This window comes from Hyperolius riggenbachi, chromosome 1 (genome assembly GCF_040937935.1).
Source record: "Hyperolius riggenbachi isolate aHypRig1 chromosome 1, aHypRig1.pri, whole genome shotgun sequence".
Taxonomy (NCBI): domain Eukaryota; kingdom Metazoa; phylum Chordata; class Amphibia; order Anura; family Hyperoliidae; genus Hyperolius; species Hyperolius riggenbachi.
This window is the reverse complement of record NC_090646.1, coordinates 414,191,893-414,210,300: the sequence shown is the minus strand read 5'-3', so window position 1 is coordinate 414,210,300 and position 18,408 is coordinate 414,191,893. Positions and strand designations below refer to the sequence as shown.

Here is an 18,408-nt window from a genome sequence, read left to right as displayed (position 1 = left end):
GAGTTGAGGCAAGCAACCGTAAGGCATCCGCTCCCCCACTAACACACAATCACACAATAATCAACATGTTTCGCCTAAACATTTAAGCTTCGTCAGGAAAAAGTGCGGTGCTCTAATAGTGCATAACAAAGTGACACAAGCAGTATAGCCCAAGTCTATCTAGAACACCTTAGTGAATTCAAAATAAGATTTTACTCAGGTAAATTTATCAAAAGTTCGATAAAGTATTTGATAAAGCTTAGTGAATTGAGGCCTATGCCCCTTTGTGTCCTCCTGTGTCTTCATTTTGTCCCCCTGTGTCCTTTGCATGGGCACAGTGCAGGGAGTCACTGACACTGCGACAGGTTAGAGGTTTGTATTGGCAGGCATTCACAAGTCAGGAACTCCCTGCATTTGGACTGCAAGACGCAATGACTTTTCCCCGCACTTTTGGGGGAGAAAAAGCGAGTCTTATAGTCCAAAAAATACAGTATGTACTTGTAAAAAAGAATAGCGGAGATGCCGCCGCATGGGCAAGCGGCAATGGCTGCCATCTCCGCGTTCCAGCCGGCGGCTTCTGCCACGCATCTACGTGCTGCTGGTTTGCCTGGTCCTTCTAGTGCACACAGATTAAGATCTACACGTGCGTGTGCGCACCAGGCGTGCGTGCGCGCACCAGGCGACAGGACCTTTATGCAAGTAGAAGGGGAGTCAGCTGATCAAGCCGATCAGCTGACTCTAGCTATGCTCCGGATTGGCTGAGTGACTGGGGCGGCGCTGTGGAGCACTCTGGGAATTTAGAGACTTGCCTGTCAGTTGCAAGTTCTCTGCTGTTGCGAATGCTTACGTGTGAGCGCTCAGACCCTAGTCAGATCTTAGTGTGTTAGAACCAGCCGGAGCTGGGAATTCACACTTAGTCAGATTCCGTTGATAGCTTTAAAGAGACACTGAAGCGAGAATAAATCTCGCTTCAGTGCCTCTATCCCGCGGCTAAACGGTGGTCTCTTACTTCCCTAATCCCCTCGTGGAGTCCCGGGCAGCGCTTCCGCATTGAGGCAGGGCTAATGGCCACAGCCCTGCCTCACGCGCATCTGTCAGCGCGTATCTCCGCCTCTCCCCCGCCCCTTTCAGTCTTCCTTCGCTGAGAGGGGCGGGGGAGAGGCGGCGATGCGCCGCTGATAGACGGCGCTGAAAGGCAGGGCTGCAGCAGTTAGCCCTGCCCCAAGAGCAGCAAAATCTACGACCAAGTTGGTCGTAGATTTTGCAGGGGGGGTTTGGGGGGTAAGGGACCCCTGTTTAGACGCGGGATAGCGGCGTTTTAGCAGGGGCACACATGCCCCTGCTGAATATAAGCACTGAAGCGACATTTATTCTCGCTTCAGTGTCTCTTTAAGTACTATTATATTGTAAGACTTGTGTACCATTCTTTAGTCTAGTTCCCAGGTGTTGAAACCAAGGACTTCTTCACACCTAGACTTGGATATTGCTATATTACTACTGTTTATCTGTTATGATCTCTCTCTCTTCTGACTACTCTCTTGCTTACTCATTCGGTACTTCTGCCTATCTGATTACTGTTGCCGACTCTGCCTGTACCTAGATACCGAATCAGTCTTCCGCCTCTGTACTGTATCTGTCTGTTCGTTGCTGACCTTGCTTGTCTGACCTTTATGTCCTCACTAGTGGGTCTTACCACTAGTGAGGGAAATCTTAAGGGCTGTCACCTAACCCTTAGGTGATCAGTCTTGCTGTACTGTCTGTGACACTTGTTCCTCAGGTGTCTGTTAGCTGCAAATAGTGTCTGTTGATCACCTGCTCCTCAGGAGATCATCTTGCAGCACAGTCAGTGGTCCCTGCTCCTCAGGGGTCCACTGGCTGCAGTACTATCTGAATTCCCTGCTCCTCAGGGGATCCTAAGCAATTGCTTAGTCTTGATCACCTGCCCTTCAGGTGATCATACTCTCTAACACCGTTAGTGGTCCCTGCTTCTCAGGCGTCCACTGGCTGCAGTGCGGTCTGAATCCCCTGCCCCTCAGGGGATCCTTGGCTGCAATATTGTCTGTATCTCCCGCTCCTCGGGAGATAACTTCTCTTATTACTGTTGCACCAAACACAATTCCACATTAGGTGTCCTGTGTCTAGCTATACTCGTGTTATTGATGATTCTGCAGGTCACCACATAATCAGGTATAGCATCTGTATTATTGGTGATACTGCAGATCACCAATAATCAGAAAAATCTGTGTTGCGGACACCAATCGTTACAGTACTATGCTAAGCATACAAATAACTAGGCGGTGTTCCTTTTTCTTCTTTTTCTGCCTGAAAGCGTTTGAGACTCTGTAACAAAATGTTCAGCCTTTTTTGTACTATCCTACAAGTTCCTATATCTATTCTAAAGTGCTCTGGCTTACTGCAGCCTTTTTTAGTTGATCCATTACTGTAATAAATCAAATTTACTCTCCTTTGTCAGGCTTGTCAGCCCAAAGAGGAAGTGGCTGTATGAGCCTGTAGTGTCAGTCTCAGCTGCTCCTCCGCCTCCTGCATAGCTCCGGTCCCTGCCCCCGTCCCTTCCCTCCAATCAGCAGGGAGGGAAGGGATGCAGGCGGGGACTGGAGTTCTGCAGGAGGCGGGGAGAGCAGCAGACTGACACTATAGAGATAAACATAGCCAGCTCTGACAAGCTGTTTGTCAGCAGCGTGGCTGTGATTTATGAGGGATTGCAGAGTGCAGGGGGACCTTAGGGGGGTTTGGGATAGCAACAGAGGCTGGGCTGTATAGGCAGATCCAGCCTCTGTATGCAGATAATATTCTCCAAACCCACCTCGGGTTCTCTTTAAAAAGCGGAATCTGAATCTGAATTGCTTGCAGTGTGCAAGAGGCCTGAAAACTGTGAAAAGCAGAGCTCACACATTCCCTGCACTCAGTAACTCAGTATCATCTACTGATAAAAGCTGATAATTGTGAGAAGCATAGCTCATAGACTATTGCAGAATGCAGACACGGACCTGCTATCAGTAATCACAACTAAAGATTGCAGCATTCTTTACAAGGTAAAACTTATTCTAAACTATGAAATAAACTGTAAAGGCTGAATTTATTGTTCAATAATATAACCTTTCATGGAAAATGTAATGCACTTTACAGGAACATGCAATATTATGATGAACTTCCTGTTTGGCAGCCATATTTTTTGTTTACAAAACCAGTTTATTAAACTGCTTTTTTTTGGGCCAGGATCCTGGTGAGGAGCAGCGAAAATGTGACAGAGGAGGACAGGAGATGAAAACCTATAGGCTTGTATGTTCATTTATCTAAGGTTTTTAGGTTACAGATTCTCTTTAAACATCAGGTATGCAAGTGACAGTTTCTTTCCAGTCGGGTTGGAGTATACCTTAATCCTCAATAAAAATGAATTACATTCATTAAACACTTTCCAGGCAGAGAACAGCTTCTGGATGCAGGGGATAGATACGAAAGGTAAAAAGTTAATATATTTTAGTTCTAGGACACTTTCAATGACAGCCCACTGTTTCAGGCAGCCTGTCATCAAGCTGAACTGCCTCAAAATGCATGCATCAGACTGCATCACCCTAAAATTCAAGCTGAGAAACCAGACCTGATAAAGGACTGCCACCTTTATAATGCAGTCTATAAATACAGATTGATGATGCAAAAAGAGGAAAACTGAGTACTGTACTTATATTTAGTCAGCCAGTTATGCATCCACAGCTGTGAAAAAACGATTGCTGTCATCACATGGTGCACTAGTTTCCATAATCCTATTAAATCGGGGACCAAGAGGGTGCTCACGTGGTCCATGAACTACATTACCCATAGTGCTAAAGTGTCACGAGACTGTGAAATAAGAGCCGAAGCTGATAGGCTCACAACTGAAGTAGTCTCTGTAGTTTAGTCTGTAACTTCTGTAAATAAAATGGGACTCTGCGGCGACACATATCCGAGGCTACCGCGAAACACTGGTTGGGAATCCTTGCTCCAAGGGCTTGTTCACACTTTTTCTGCACAATCGTGAAAACTCGCGCAAAAACACTAGCGTGGCCGTGATACGAGTTATCACTGTTTAGAGAATTAAGCCCTATGAGCGTTTGCTTTTTTTTTTTTTATAAAGGGGTTCTGTGGCCCTTTTTCAAAAATGCAATTTAAATGAAGAGATATGTTCCTTTCATAAGTACTAATCTTTTATTTTTTTATTTTTTTCCCTGTCTCCCGTAATTAGTGCTATTGCGGGCCGCAACGCGTACAAAAATACAAAAAATGCAACGCGTATTGTTGTACGCGTTGCGGCCCGCAATAGCGCTGGCTTAAGTGTCTCTTTTAGCTCTGGTGATTTTGTAAATTGCTCTAAAAGCGCTTGTGCAATGATTGCCTATGGGAGTGTTCATATATGAGCACTCCGCTTTCTATTGAATCGCAAACGGGGCTCCTGTGCTGTTTCCCTATACTTTCTATTGAACACAAACGCTCAGAAAATGGTAAAGTGCTTGAAAAAGCGATTTGAATTGCGATTTTTTTATGAGCACTTTAATGGATAAATACATTGTAAATACATTGTATTTATTCATTTCCGGGAACAAGAGTTTACTTCTTGACTAACGTCAGGAAGTGTCAAAATTAATCGCTCTACCAAATCGCTTTTATAAGCGCAAAGCAAGGCCTAATGATGCATATTTTGCCATTTCACCTTTGCACAGGTGGGGTAGTTAATGTCTCAGCTACATGGAATCCACCTGGCTCAGACTCTAATTACCCCACCTGTGCATAGGTGAGGGTGCCTGCAAAACATGCACCATTGGGGAGTCATAAGGACGGGTTTGAGAAACACTGAGATGGCAATTAGCATCTTTCAGCAATAAGGATTAGGGCTGTTAACCCTCTCCATACCAGCAGTAGTATTGTGCCTGACCGCTTTCATTGGCTCCTGACCCTGGCATCAATGTGAGCAAATGTGATTGGCTCACAGTGATCACGGGCCAATGAAAGCGGCTCCTGAACAGAGCTCTGCCGTCATAGCGACAGGCAGAGCACGAGCTTGCGGCAAGAGAGATTGGCAGGAGTGGCAAGAGCATTGGGTCCGTGCAGCATGGCAATTAAAATCTACACTCTGGCAGGAATAAACAGTCTTCAATTACCGTGGTCTGGAAGTGGTTAAGGGATATGGAGTGCCAATTTGGTCCAGAGGTCCCAGATTTTTTCAAACAAGGGGGGGTTCTTTATTTGAAGAAGTGATCTTCTCCAAAATATATAGTGAACTTTGTTGAGTAGGTCAGCCTTCGAGGGGGTGTTCTATCTCCATGTCTTGGCCAACAAAATTTTTGAGGCATTGCAGATCTGGCCTAGGGATTTGTTCTGCTGTTTGGTCAATTGGGGATAGGGTTTTTGGAATAAGGCTGGCCACGGGTCCAGTTGGACCAGCACTCCCAACATCGCAGAGGCCAAAGAAAATCGGACTGTCCATAAATCAGTTACCAATGTGCAGTGTGCCAGGCCCGCAAGTGTGTGACACCCACGAAAACTGAAGGGGTGAGGCCCCATTTAGCCAATTGGGTGGGCGTCCTAAACTAATCCCTACAGTATTCTGTAACTGCATTCTTTGGTAACAGTGAGTGAGAATCTAGCCAGGGCCATTTACCTTTCAGTAAAAGTGGTTACCTGTGTATTATGCCTGACCATTTCCTATAGAAAACATTAACGCTCCAATTTCAAAACTCATCATAGCTCTGTATCACATTCCCGTGTCTATCTGACATGTTTGTTTGCACTGCAAGATTAATCTCCGTGTGTAGCAGTGTAAGCAATATTATAAAGACACCAGTGACAAGAAAGAGACATCACCATTATTAATCTAATGCAATGGGAGTTGAAGAAGCTGTGCTTAGAATTACTGCTGGTTTCTGCTGGATCTGTCATACCAGCCACATTATATTTTCAGCTGAGTAATTTGTTAGGGGAGAAAAGTAATAGATTCATCTGAATGCAGATAGAAAGCAAAATCCATACGCTTGCACTGAAAAAACACCTAATGAAGCTTGCAAAATGAGAAACGATTTTAAGAAATAAACCGCTGACCTTGAAGCCTGATGCAATGACATTTCTAAGTTATTTTACTAGCTCAGAATTATAAAGCTGCCAAATTTAATTCCTGCAAAGTAAACCATGCAGAACAATGTGAAGCCAACATCCATATGTGAGCAAACCCCCCATAATACTACGGAAAGATATCCATAGCTGTTAAAATGTAGCTACATAAGATGAAACAGTTACATTTGCCATGTATGAATTTGGGGCCTGTGTTAAGGTATACTGCACTGTGCCATCGACAGCATGGTGCCAATGCTAGAGACTCCTGGCAGACAGGTGGTGGATTGGGTGCTGGCACAAGGCAATGGTGTAACTAAACACGGCCAATGAAAATATTGGTGGACAGGCAGTGGGTTGGATATTTGGCTTCAGTTACTGGGTAGCTGAAAAGCCAGCAATGCAGCAATTGGCAAGCAGGGAGTAGACTAGCAACCAGTTTCAGTATAGTGTAAAAACTGGTATTAAAAATACCAGTGGGCAGACAGTGGATTGAGCACAAGCTATGAAGCTGAAAGGTGAGTTAAGGTTCCCGTACAGCTAGTACTTTTGGCTACCGATTGACCAATGGACAGATCTCTCTCTGATCGAATTTTATAGGCACTCGACCTTTTGAGGCCTCCTTCTGGGGCACAAATCCAGAAGAGGAATGTGGAAGGCGGAGGCGAGTTGATTATCTGCCTGTAATACTTTAAGCGTTAAGGTGCGTACACACGTCCAACTTTTTTTAACAACTTGTAGTGCAAACAAGTCATTCAGACATCACGTACACACTGACCAACAAAGCGGCTGATATGCTAATTTACCTAATTTACATGTCATTTAACCAACTTGATAATGGACAATGCACTGGGTATAACAATGGACTTGATGAAATGACTGATCAAACGACTTGTTGTTTGAACGTCTTTTAGTTGGACAAATGACTAAAAGTCGTGTGTACACATGAACGGTCCTAACAGTCGTTTGAATGGCAGTTGGTCCAACGGATCCGCTGAGTGGATCGGGCAAACCAGCTGTTATCAGTCGCTCGACAGCGCATATACACGTGCAACTTGTCATTCAAACGACAAGTTGTTCGAAAAGTTGGACGTGTGTACGTACCTTTAGACACTGAACAAGCATGCAGATCAGGCGCTCTGACTGTATTACTCACCTGCTTGTTTCAGGTTGATGATTCAGGCACTACTAATGCATAAAAGATCAGCAGGTCACCAAGCAACTAGCATTGTTTAAAAGGAAATAAAAATAGCAGCCCCCATATCCCTCTCACATCAGTTGTCCTGAAAGGAAAGGAGCTTATTATTTTTAGTAGATTTTCATTTTTTGCTGAGGCGAACCTGACCAGTTGGTGTGTGACCAATGGTTAAAGGACACATAAGGTTAAAAAAAAAGTTACATACTCATCTCGTTAGGGGGAAGCCTCTGGATGGCGGTTTCCCTAAACTTTGTAGGCACTTCCTGCGCTGCACTGGGGCCCTCTAAACCAACCATACTGCCTACGTTGTCCTTTAAGTCGAAAAGTATGAGCAGTGCCAGCGCAGTAGCAGCTAGTTATTATTTTTTTTTCTTTTGTTTATCTGCGCGCAAACGGGTCAGTGCTACTGCGCAGGCACAAACCCACTGGTACTTACACAGTGCAGCTGGACTCGTACATGGAGGGGAGTATGGTCACGAAGATAAGGAGGGTCACAGCTGGCAGTGGAGGGGTTGTAGAGGACATGAGAAGCCTCTGGAACATTCAGAAGCTGCCTACTACTGAAGTGTGTCAATTTTCTTTTTTTTTTCTTCTTACGTTGGGTACTTAACTAAGAAGAAGGAAAGAATAGAGGTTTCCCACATTCTCCTCAACCCCACCAAACTATCTGTGCTGCTCAGTTGTGCGCCACAGCATCAGCTCTCCTCTCCTCCAAACCCAAAGGACATGTTGCTAGCTTGCAGGCTAGTGATGGATCTGTGCAGAACTTGGCTCAGAAAGAATGAAGTCCTGAGCCGTGCATGCGGCAGTCCTCATATGTGTGAACAAGGCTTAAGAGCCAACAGATGGAAGGTACTTTAACAATATTGTTAGATTGGTTCTCATAGTACTTTAAAAGTGGTAAGAAAACACAAAACGATATGGTGTTTAGCCAGCTTTTAGCATTCATTGCTAGAAATACTTTCAGCTTTATGAATTGTTCTTAGTTACAACAAAATTATAGTGTTCATTTGTCCTTCATACAGCTACATCAGAGTGGCAGGTCCACAAGTGAGCCCAAGGTTCCATGCATTAAATGTTCACTGTAGGGGACTAGAACACATTAAGGGAGACTTGAAAAACGATTGCTTTGTGCTCTGGTTCTTTTTTCATTATTATTTTTCAATTTCTTTTTTTGAAATTTTCCTCAAAATAAATATTGTGAACAAACAGAGTTCCATGAGTCAGTTTTTATTTTCTCTAGCAGCAAGGCCATCTATATTTTATGGGCCAGCGTGCAGCTATCTGATGCTGGCATGGGAATCAATCATGGATGTGAGTGCCCCTTGTGGAACTGTAAATCACAGTGCTAGTGCAAATCTAGCAATTTATCATTATTCAATACTGAGCTGCCTTGGTAATAGAGCTAGGCAATCTTGTGCCAAATGATATTAAATCTAGTCGTATAAATCTAATGTGCCGCTACCAAAGTTATGTGTGTTGCATGTGGGTGAATGTGTTCTGCTCTAACTATAAAACACATAAAGCGAAAAAAATATATATTTTATAGCAAAAGCACAAAAACTCAGTTGCTGGCATTTACATGCTTCCATCCCATTATTTGTACAAAGATTACCCATAGATCACATTTTGTCTTTTAATCCCACCTCTCTATTTCCAGAATGATATTACTAGAATTGGTCAGTGAGATGCTAAAATACTGCCTTGCATGCAAAGTTTATGGAAATTGCAGTCCGCTTGGAATTGGGCAAATAAAAAATTATAAGTGGGCATGCAATACTGCTAACTCATAAAAAGCAAAAGGATATGCGTAAACAAATTTGTATGTAAACCGAGTGAGTATAAAAAAATGTATAAATGCTTTATTTAATTTATTCACATTGGGAATAGCAAGGTATGAACTAGCACAACTTTAACACATTGCCATAAATATACACCATTGTGTCCGTGACAGTACCTGTTGCACGCAAGGGGGTATAGCGTGCAAAGTTAGTGTTGGGAAAGGACTGGGCTGTGAGATGATGAGTGCTCCTGGGTGAGTGATGGGTTGCACTCCCCAATAGTAAACGCCTCTGGATCAAAGTTATACAATGCTTTGATGTATAGACCACACCGGGCCTAATCGCAGCCCTAGGTCAGTGATGGGCAAACTTGGCTCTACAGCTGTTAAGGAACTACAAGTCCCACAATGCATTGGAGGAGTCTGACAGCCACAGTCATGATTCATAAATGCAAATGCATTGTGGGACTTGTAGTTCCTTAAAAGCTGGAGAGCAACATTTTCCTACCACTGCCCTAGGTGGTTACAAGTGTAAAACTCGATTTCTATGGACCATGTGTCCCAAATAGCGGAGCAATAAGTTGTACGCATGCAAAATCGTATAAAGCTATTAGGTAGGGAGTACGCTACCCAAAAGACCTGCACTTAGAGTCATTAAGTACAATACCTTGCATTTATGAAATGCAGGAACCCAGAAGCAACTTTGTACATGTTGGACAACATGAATTTGTAAAATGAATGGTTATAAGTTCTATTTTCTTCAGAAGATAAGTTGCAGCAGATCATTAGGCCTCAAACAAAAGTGGATATAATGAAAATGTTTACAGGTTTATTTTTGTGTTTCAATAATTTTTATTGGAATTTTTTCAAAAATTAAAGATTTGTCACAGACATATTATATGTATAAAAACAAGACACTGTATACATAAAATATACTTTGTTTAACAGATATATGAATAAAGAAAGAAGGACCTGTACACCTGACCTTTTATATCACATAATGATCTTAAAATATAAACACATATTTATTCACAAACATCTGTTGGTCTTTTTATTTCTATATTTACAGGTTTATTTTTGAATATCCAAAGACATCAGTTGTCACTGTTTCCCAGTGAAGTGTATGATGAGATGTTTATTACACTTTTCTCTTTTAATTACCAAATTAGAAACGTTTAAGATTAAAGTTTGATGAATAATTTGCTTTCCAAATCTGTTCTGAAGAAATTTGGTGCTGCCACCTCATACCTTTTTTATTTCTTTTACAGGCAAGATGTTGATATGGTAAACCTAAAACAATAGCACAGCTACCATGAACCACTTGGAAGGAGCGCAGGAGGTGGAGGCTAGTGATGAGCCTGGAAATTCAGATGTCAATGAATCTGTAGAGGCAGATCTTGAACTTCCAGAAGTTGAGGAAGAACAACATGCATATGCTACTCCCAACTCACGACAGGAGGAGGAACAGTCTGGGCAGGATGAAGAAGGCATGCTTGCTAGATCTGCTAGTACAGAGAGTGGATTTCACAACCACACTGATACAGCTGAAGGGGATGTCATAGCTGGCCAGGTAGATGGGTATGATCTGGACAGAGCTCAGGAAAATGAGGATGAGAATGCTTATGCTGTTCAACTCCGACCAGAATCTGAGGAATACACTGAAAATGCAGAGGCTGAGCATGGAGAGGCTATACGTAACAGAACTCTTCCTAATCACTTACATTTCCATGGTTTGGACCAAGAGGAGGCAATTAGCTCGGCGTATTCGGGTTATGTCTACACACACCGATTATTTCACAGGGGTGAGGATGAGCAGTATGCTGAACCTTATGCAGACTATGGACTGCAAGAGCATGTTTATGAGGAGATAGGTGACACACCAGATTTGGATATCAGGGAAGGTCTCCGACTTTATGAGCAAGAAAGAGAAGAAGCTGATAATTATAGGAAAGAAGCTCTGGGCGCTCGCCTTCACCATTACGATGAGCGGTCAGATGGTGAGTCTGATAGTCCTGAGAAAGAGGCAGAGTTTGCACCGTATCCCAGAATGGACAGCTATGAGCAAGAAGAAGACATTGATCAGATTGTGGCAGAGGTCAAACAGAGCATGAGTTCCCAAAGTCTTGATAAGGCTGTGGAGGACATGCCAGAGTCTGAACAAAACTTAGACCTTGCTGACCCTTCTGATGTTGAAGGAGGAGATCATGTTACTAATGGTAACCTCTCTTCTGCCTCAAAGACTGCTGCTAATACAGGAGAGGTAGTGCAAAGGTACAGTAAAGAAAAACGGGATGCCATTTCATTAGCTATCAAAGACATTAAGGAGGCTATAGAGGAAGTAAAGACACGGACAATACGCTCTCCTTACACCCCTGATGAGCCAAAAGAACCAATCTGGGTGATGAGGCAGGATATTAGCCCAACTAAGGACTGTGATGATCAAAGGCCACTAGAGGGAGATGTAAGTATGTTTAAATACTGTTTTGTTACTGTATATGTCTTATGTGCTACAAGCAAACCTAGAATGAAACAGAAGTATATAAAGTTTTTATATATATATATATATATATATATATATATATATATATATATATATATATATATATATATGTATATGTATATGTGTGTGTGTGTATAATACACCAAAAGCAAATTTTAATTTCCATATACAAGCAACAGATGGTGTACAAAATACACATTGGCCTCAATTCACTAAGCTTTATCAAACACTTTTTATCAAACGTTTGATAATTTTACCTCATGGGTAAAATCTAATTTTGAATTCACTAAGGTGTTATCTATATTTATTGAATGTTTTATCGATAAAATGTTCAAGAAATCTATAACACCTTTGTGAATTCAAAATTAGATTTTACCCATGAGGTAAATTCTCAAAGGTTTGATAAAGTGTTTGATAAAGCTTAGTGAATTGAGGCCATTGAATTGTCAAAGTGCATAGCATTTGTGCAGCAACTTAAAATACCACTGAAGTTAGTCATACATTTACTGTTGCATTTATTTACAGTTATATTTTTCTAAAATTGCCTAAAAACAGCCTTAAACAATAATGCAGTCATTTTGCATTATTGATTCTGACTCCATTGTTGAATAATGGTGGAAGCGCAACTGTATATATGTCATCTGCAGGCCTTGCCTGTACCTTGTACACCATTGCTGCTATACAGCATAACCATGTAAATGCATTGACAATTAATAGCAGTTTGATATGGTTTTATTTTCTGGTGGTGGTGTACTTTTTCTGGTTGAACTCCATGGACGTATATATTTTTTCAACCTGAATAACTATATGCAAGTTAAATACAGTTACCAATCTTGTCAACTTGAAAGTGCAAGACAATCAGGTTCTATTACAGCACAAAAACTGGTCAAAGAAAGATTATAAACCAGTTTAAAGTACCTCTTCCCCTCTTCCCCCCTCCCCTTAAACTATTAATATTGCTTTATTACTGGTGCTGCGACTAACACACAGTACCTGTCTCCCCCCTCCTGTGCCCCCTCTAACCCCCGTTCTGTTCAGTCAAAGTCTTTGACTGAGGCAGAACATTGGATATTATTGGGAAAAGAAGTGACCGTTCTTCCTCTCCACTGTGCGTACATAACTCCGCCCCCTCCACCTGCCGCTTTAGTTCCATATGTGTTTCACTGACTTGTGATAATTGAGGTTGGATATTCTTCCGACCTCAATTAACATGAGCCCACACACAGCGCAGCTCCCCTGAGCGCTGTGTGCAGTGGAACACATGTAACTAAAGCTGCAGGTGGAGGGGGCAGAGTTATGTACGCACAGTGGGGAGGAAGAACGGTCACTTCTTTTCCCGATCATAATTGCTGTTAGAATGGGCCACAGGGGGGAGCTGGAGGGGGTGGGGGGATGGTGCTGTGTGCTGTGAAAAAGTCACACAGCACCAGTAATTTAAAAGTATATCAAGACCAGGTCAGTGATACTTTAAGATAAAGTTACATATACAATAGCTAGGCAAGAACTATTCAAACTATTCAAACAACATATGGAAAAAGCAGGTCCAGTGGTCTTGAGTAATAAACTAGACTTAACAAGCTATTCTGGTTGAAGGTAATAAATTATCAGAAATTAATCAGGGAACATGCGGCAAATAACAGAATAGAGAGAAATAACAAATAGATGATGAAGGGTGGTTAGAGGGGAGGAAGATGGGGGGAGAGAATAAGGAATAGGCCTATTAAAGACCAGACTTGACAATACACCCAAAACTACAAGTATATCGTAGAACATTAAAATGTACTGTTGGCACTCCAAACTACTATCATAATGACAAATAGAACTCTGGTAGACAAAACCCTTAGATATTCAAAAGGGCATCCAGAATTCTTTATTGTTAGTAAGGGGGATTATGCCGTTGCTCAATTTTCAGATTAGAAGCAGTTGACCATTAACTGACCCAAGAATCCATCCCTAAAATTGGCAGCTGAGAGGTCAGGAGAATGGCAGTTTAACAGATGGTGAACTGGTTTCATTCCCCAGCTAGATCAATCACCTGACATTCCCCACCTCCTTCTCCTCCTGCTGTTGAGAGATTAACTCTTTGTGACCAGCATTACAACTGCACTTTGATTCCTCCCTGCACTGTTTAAATAAGCACTTACCGGTAACGTTTTCAATACCTCCTATAAAAGCCATTTGTAGCTTTTATAACCCTGCACTGTCTAAAATAAGAAAATATTTTTCAGTGCACCTTTTTATGTAACCCTTTTATAAAGACTTAGGCCCCGTTCACATTGCACGCGTTCCCGTCCGCGTTTCGGGAACGCGTGCGGGAGGCCGACACGCACGACATCAGACAGTGCATAGAGTGCACTGTCTGATGTTCACACTGCATGCGTTCCGGACCTGTGCGGTCCGGGAACGCATGCTGCACGCGTTTCCTAGCAAAACGCGCGGCTGTCCCATTCACTTTCAGTGAATGGGATCAGCCACGCAACGCACAGAGACGCACATGACGTGCGTTCCTGTGCGTTGTGTTCTGAACGGAACGCGCCTGCGTTCCGTGATATGAACGGGGCCTTACGGTATATTTTTCCATTTATCAGTTATGCACATTCTGATTGCTGTACATATATAGTATATCCGTACTCATTTGTCCTGGAGATAATTAGCTATCCCTAGATTTAAGAGGACACTGGCTGGACAGGGATGTATTAGCATGCCAGTTAATACAGCTAACTTAAGAGTTTCAATATTTGTTCCAAAAGCTTCTCACGCTTTTGTAGTTTCATAAAATATGTAAGATGTTACCTTGGTTTCCACACTCTCTCATCACATGGTAGCGGTGTGTTTGGAGAAAATCTGTTTTAGCTTACAGGGAATGTTAAATCGTCTCACTAGAAATGTATTGAATATTTCCAAGATGCACTATAGATTAAAGCCATTGCTCTATACCAGTCTATCAGACCAATCAATTTGTGGAGATCCTTTTCTCATGCTCACATGTGAATTATAACATAGAGCTTAGTTTCATGTCTATTTGTGTTTGAGAAGTAATCAAAGACTTTAGGGCTGATGCACTAAATCTCAACTTCAGTTACGGCTTGTTGTCACTACAACTCACTGAAGCCTGCATTCAGGCATGATTCAAACTTGGCAAGACCTTGTAATACTTTTTTATATTTAATGATAATGGTTGGAAATGTATTCTTATGTAATATATTTGTGCACTATGTCAAGCTGTTGCTTAGTTGGCATCCTTTCTTCAGTCCCAAGGTCAAGAATCTGTGGTTGCTTCTCATGTATTTTATAAAAGTTTTTTTTCTGAAATCTTATAGTTCTACAGTTGCTTTAAGTGATATTTCTGAGGATACGAAAGTTGAGATCACCAATTGTAATGCCTTACATTTCAGGGCATGCTCTAATGGCCTCCACCATAGGTTATTTTATGAATGAGGTGCCATTAATTTATATGAAAGGAGCTTGGTTTAAGCCTATTGAGGGTACGATAGGTTGAAGGTTTTGCGTTCAATGCTAAAATGACCTCTGAAGTTTGATCTTGAAAATCAAACTACTGCAAGGTAGTCTGCAGGAACCTCCATTTTCAACTTTGTCAAGTGTCTTTTTAGCATCCAATGCTAGAAAAAGAGAAGGTGTTAAAAAGACCTATAACGTTTAAAACCCTGGCTCTTATTCAATTCATTTTTCCTATAAAGTTTTTTCATAGGAGAGTTTTCCATCTTCATATTAAAATAACTTTTCAACATTCTGCAATTAAAAAAACATCAAAAAGTAGATTTAAAAGTACTGTCAAAATTATTTTCTTATTTCTTGGTGGCTTAAAGGGAACCTAAACTGAGAAGGATATGGATTTTTCCTTTTACAATAATACCAGTTACCTGACTCTCCTGCTGAACCTGTGCCTCTAATACTTTTAGCCACAGCCCCTGAACAAGCATGAAGGTCAGGTGCTCTGACTAAAGTCAGACTGGATTAGCTGCATGCTTGTTTCAGGGGTGTGACTCAGCCCCTATTGCAGAGATCAGCAGGACTGCCAAGCAACTGGCATTGTTTAAAAGGAAACATCCATATCACTCTCCGTTTAGGTGTCCTTTAAAAGGCATTTTATTGATGAGGTGGGAAAATATCACCTTGGAGAAAAAGTGAATTAAATAAGGTTCTGTGAGTTCTGTCTAAAGCTCTTTGGTCTGGTTTGCGTAAAAAGGGTAGAATGCTGTTTAATCTGATGGTGATTAATGAATATTGTAATTACTGCTGCTATCATTTTGTCCAGAAAGACACTTGATCCAATTATGGAATGAAATTAAGTTCATCAAGAGGTTAAGTAGTCTATACTGTATTAATATTCTAATGTGAAGCCGTCTAAACTTGGGGACTTATTTCTTTGTAACAGCTCAGTAATTTAGTTTACTTTCAGTATTAGTAAACTGAGCATTAAGAAGGTTCAGTTGTTGCTGGTGTAGTAAGGCTGAATTCAGTTTTGAGGGAAAAAATAGAGCAGTTTTCTTCAGTTGGTACAGTTATATATTTATCCTTTGTATTGTATGAAATTCTATAATTTTTAAATATTTGTGTTATATCTTTAGTATTGGATTTCCTCTTTCCAGATTGGTAACAAACACAATTGCCATTTTGTTGTTCTGTTGCACTTTTACCCCATTGGCAAGTAGATTTCCAGCCTTGTCCCAGTCAAAAAAAAATGTATGTAGTATTTTAATAATGGTAGCTCAAATGTATATAATAAAATGATCTAAATAGATGTCTTATTTATAAATGTTGCTTTCTATTTTTAAAGTACACTTAGAAATTTGGTTATTTGTTCTGTTGCTTGTCCCCCGCCATAATTCATGGTAAAGTAAATAATCAGAGCTTCTATTAAAGTGGGAGGAAAGTCTAGATTAACTGAAAAAATAAAATTAAAAACATCCTATGAGAAATTCCTTATTTAGCCTACCTATCCTGTTGTATTTAGTGTTCATGGTCAGATATAGAACTGTGAAAAAAAATAGAATATTTCTGCTGATTTCCATACTTACTGTTTCTGTGTAAAGCCAAAAGTGATATCACTTCTGCCATTTTCTTTCTTTCTTTCTTTTTTTTTTTTTTTTTTTTCAACCCAGCTCAGTATTTTCCCTCCCTGCTGTCCCTCCCACAGCAAACATCACCTAGGCAACAGGTTTATAGTGTAAACTCTTGAAAGGTTATTGGGGGATTTAATTACCTTCTTCTGGTCATAGTGTCCTCATCTTATCCATTGGAAGCTTTCTGTTTGCTCGCTTAGATAAGCTTAATACCATAGCTAAGGAAAAAAACTTTCCACAATCCCGCTGTCACTGCACAGTTGCTGAAAGTTAGGAAAGGCAGCCAGACTAGGTAAAAAAATGGGGTGGGGGGGATTTATAGGAATCTATTTTAGAAGAAAAGGGCTTTATGTGTATATATGGTGCACAGGCTATTTTTGGGGGCATTTTTTTTATTATGGGATGGTTACAACCCCCACCAAATGCCCATATTCAAATTGTTTGTGTGTATACTGTACCAATTCACACATTGATATGTAAGGTTGTTTTTATGCGTTTCCCTTTATCAAGTCATCTTTTAAAAGTTTTGTTTTTTTTCACTGAAGATCAGGACTATTCCACAGTGAGAGGGGCTGACTTGAATATCTTGTGTCTCCATAGTATACTGCAGTCATGGCATTGCTCTGTCTTTCCTCTGGAGTTTTTTTGTTCTGGTCTTCTGCACTGCACAGCTCACCTCAAAAGTTGGTAGCTTAAATTGTGTCAGAATGTAAGAAATGCAGTGAGCTGGTCTTTGGAATTTTTCAAGATTATGAGAAATTATGCAGCTACAGCAAATAAATGTCCATGCAGTTTGCCAGGCTTTTACATTTTAGCTTAAGTGTCTGAAACGCCAATATTAAAATAGAAGAGCTCATTAGCCACTAGTACGATGACAGTTGATTTCTTGCTGAACACACTTACAAAAATAGCATGTAAATTCCTTTGAGGGCCAGCTTATAAAACCTGGAGTAATTCTATCCTGATGAGGAACCCGAGGCTATAGCTCCATTCTTGTTTTACCTCCTTCCATACAGGAAATTGAAGTATATTACATGATGGTCAGTTGTATTATTGTAAAAGCAGTGGACTAGGTTGCCTTTGTCAAATTATTCCCTGTATCTCATTCCCAGTTTCATAGCACTTTACTCTAGTGCTAAATTGCTCCCCCTCATCTCTTATCATATGCTTGGCCATGCACTGGCAGATTTGTATAAGAGCAACCAGATGTGCCAAAAAAAAGTGTCTGGTTACTGCACGTGATGTTGATGCCAGATTCTGTTGATTAGGCAGGTCAGTCTCTTGTATGGCCAGAATAAGTTACTAAAGGGTTTCTCCTAGGATGTATTAACGTTTGGCTTCTGTCCAATGAAATGTGTGCTGCACGAGGGTACCCTTATGTAGCACCTAGGTTCTCAATGTGTGGTACGCGTACACCAGAGGGTACTTCAGATGGTTCCAGGGGGTACTCGGGCTTGATATCCCTAACCAAGAATAACAAATTTAGAGGGTTTTTTTTTTTTTTAGAAAATGATAAATCTTATTGAAACACCACCAACTTAGTACCATATTTTTCGGACTATAAGACGCTCCGGACTATAAGACGCACCCAGGTTTAGAGGACAAAAACAAGGAAAAAAATATTTTCTAAACCTGATGCGTCTATAGTGCAGGGGCATCTTGTAGACATTTTTTCCCCAAGCTGTCTCTGTCTAAGTTACACTGCCCAGCTACACTAACCCTTGCTGCCCCCACTAGCTAGACTAAATAGCCTACACTAACCCCGATG

The 18,408-nt window shown here is 41.2% G+C and overlaps 1 protein-coding gene across 2 annotated transcripts in view; it reads left to right on the top strand.

Moving 5' to 3' along the window:
* APBA1 (amyloid beta precursor protein binding family A member 1) overlaps nt 1-18,408 on the top strand; it is a 156,234-nt gene that overhangs the window by 69,621 nt on the left and 68,205 nt on the right. For both annotated transcript variants that reach the window (XM_068236229.1, XM_068236221.1), the window contains exon 2: nt 10,325-11,517. In XM_068236229.1, coding sequence (XP_068092330.1) covers nt 10,369-11,517 — 1,149 coding nt within the window. In that variant the 5' untranslated portion in view covers nt 10,325-10,368. The remainder of the gene's footprint in view (nt 1-10,324; nt 11,518-18,408) is intronic.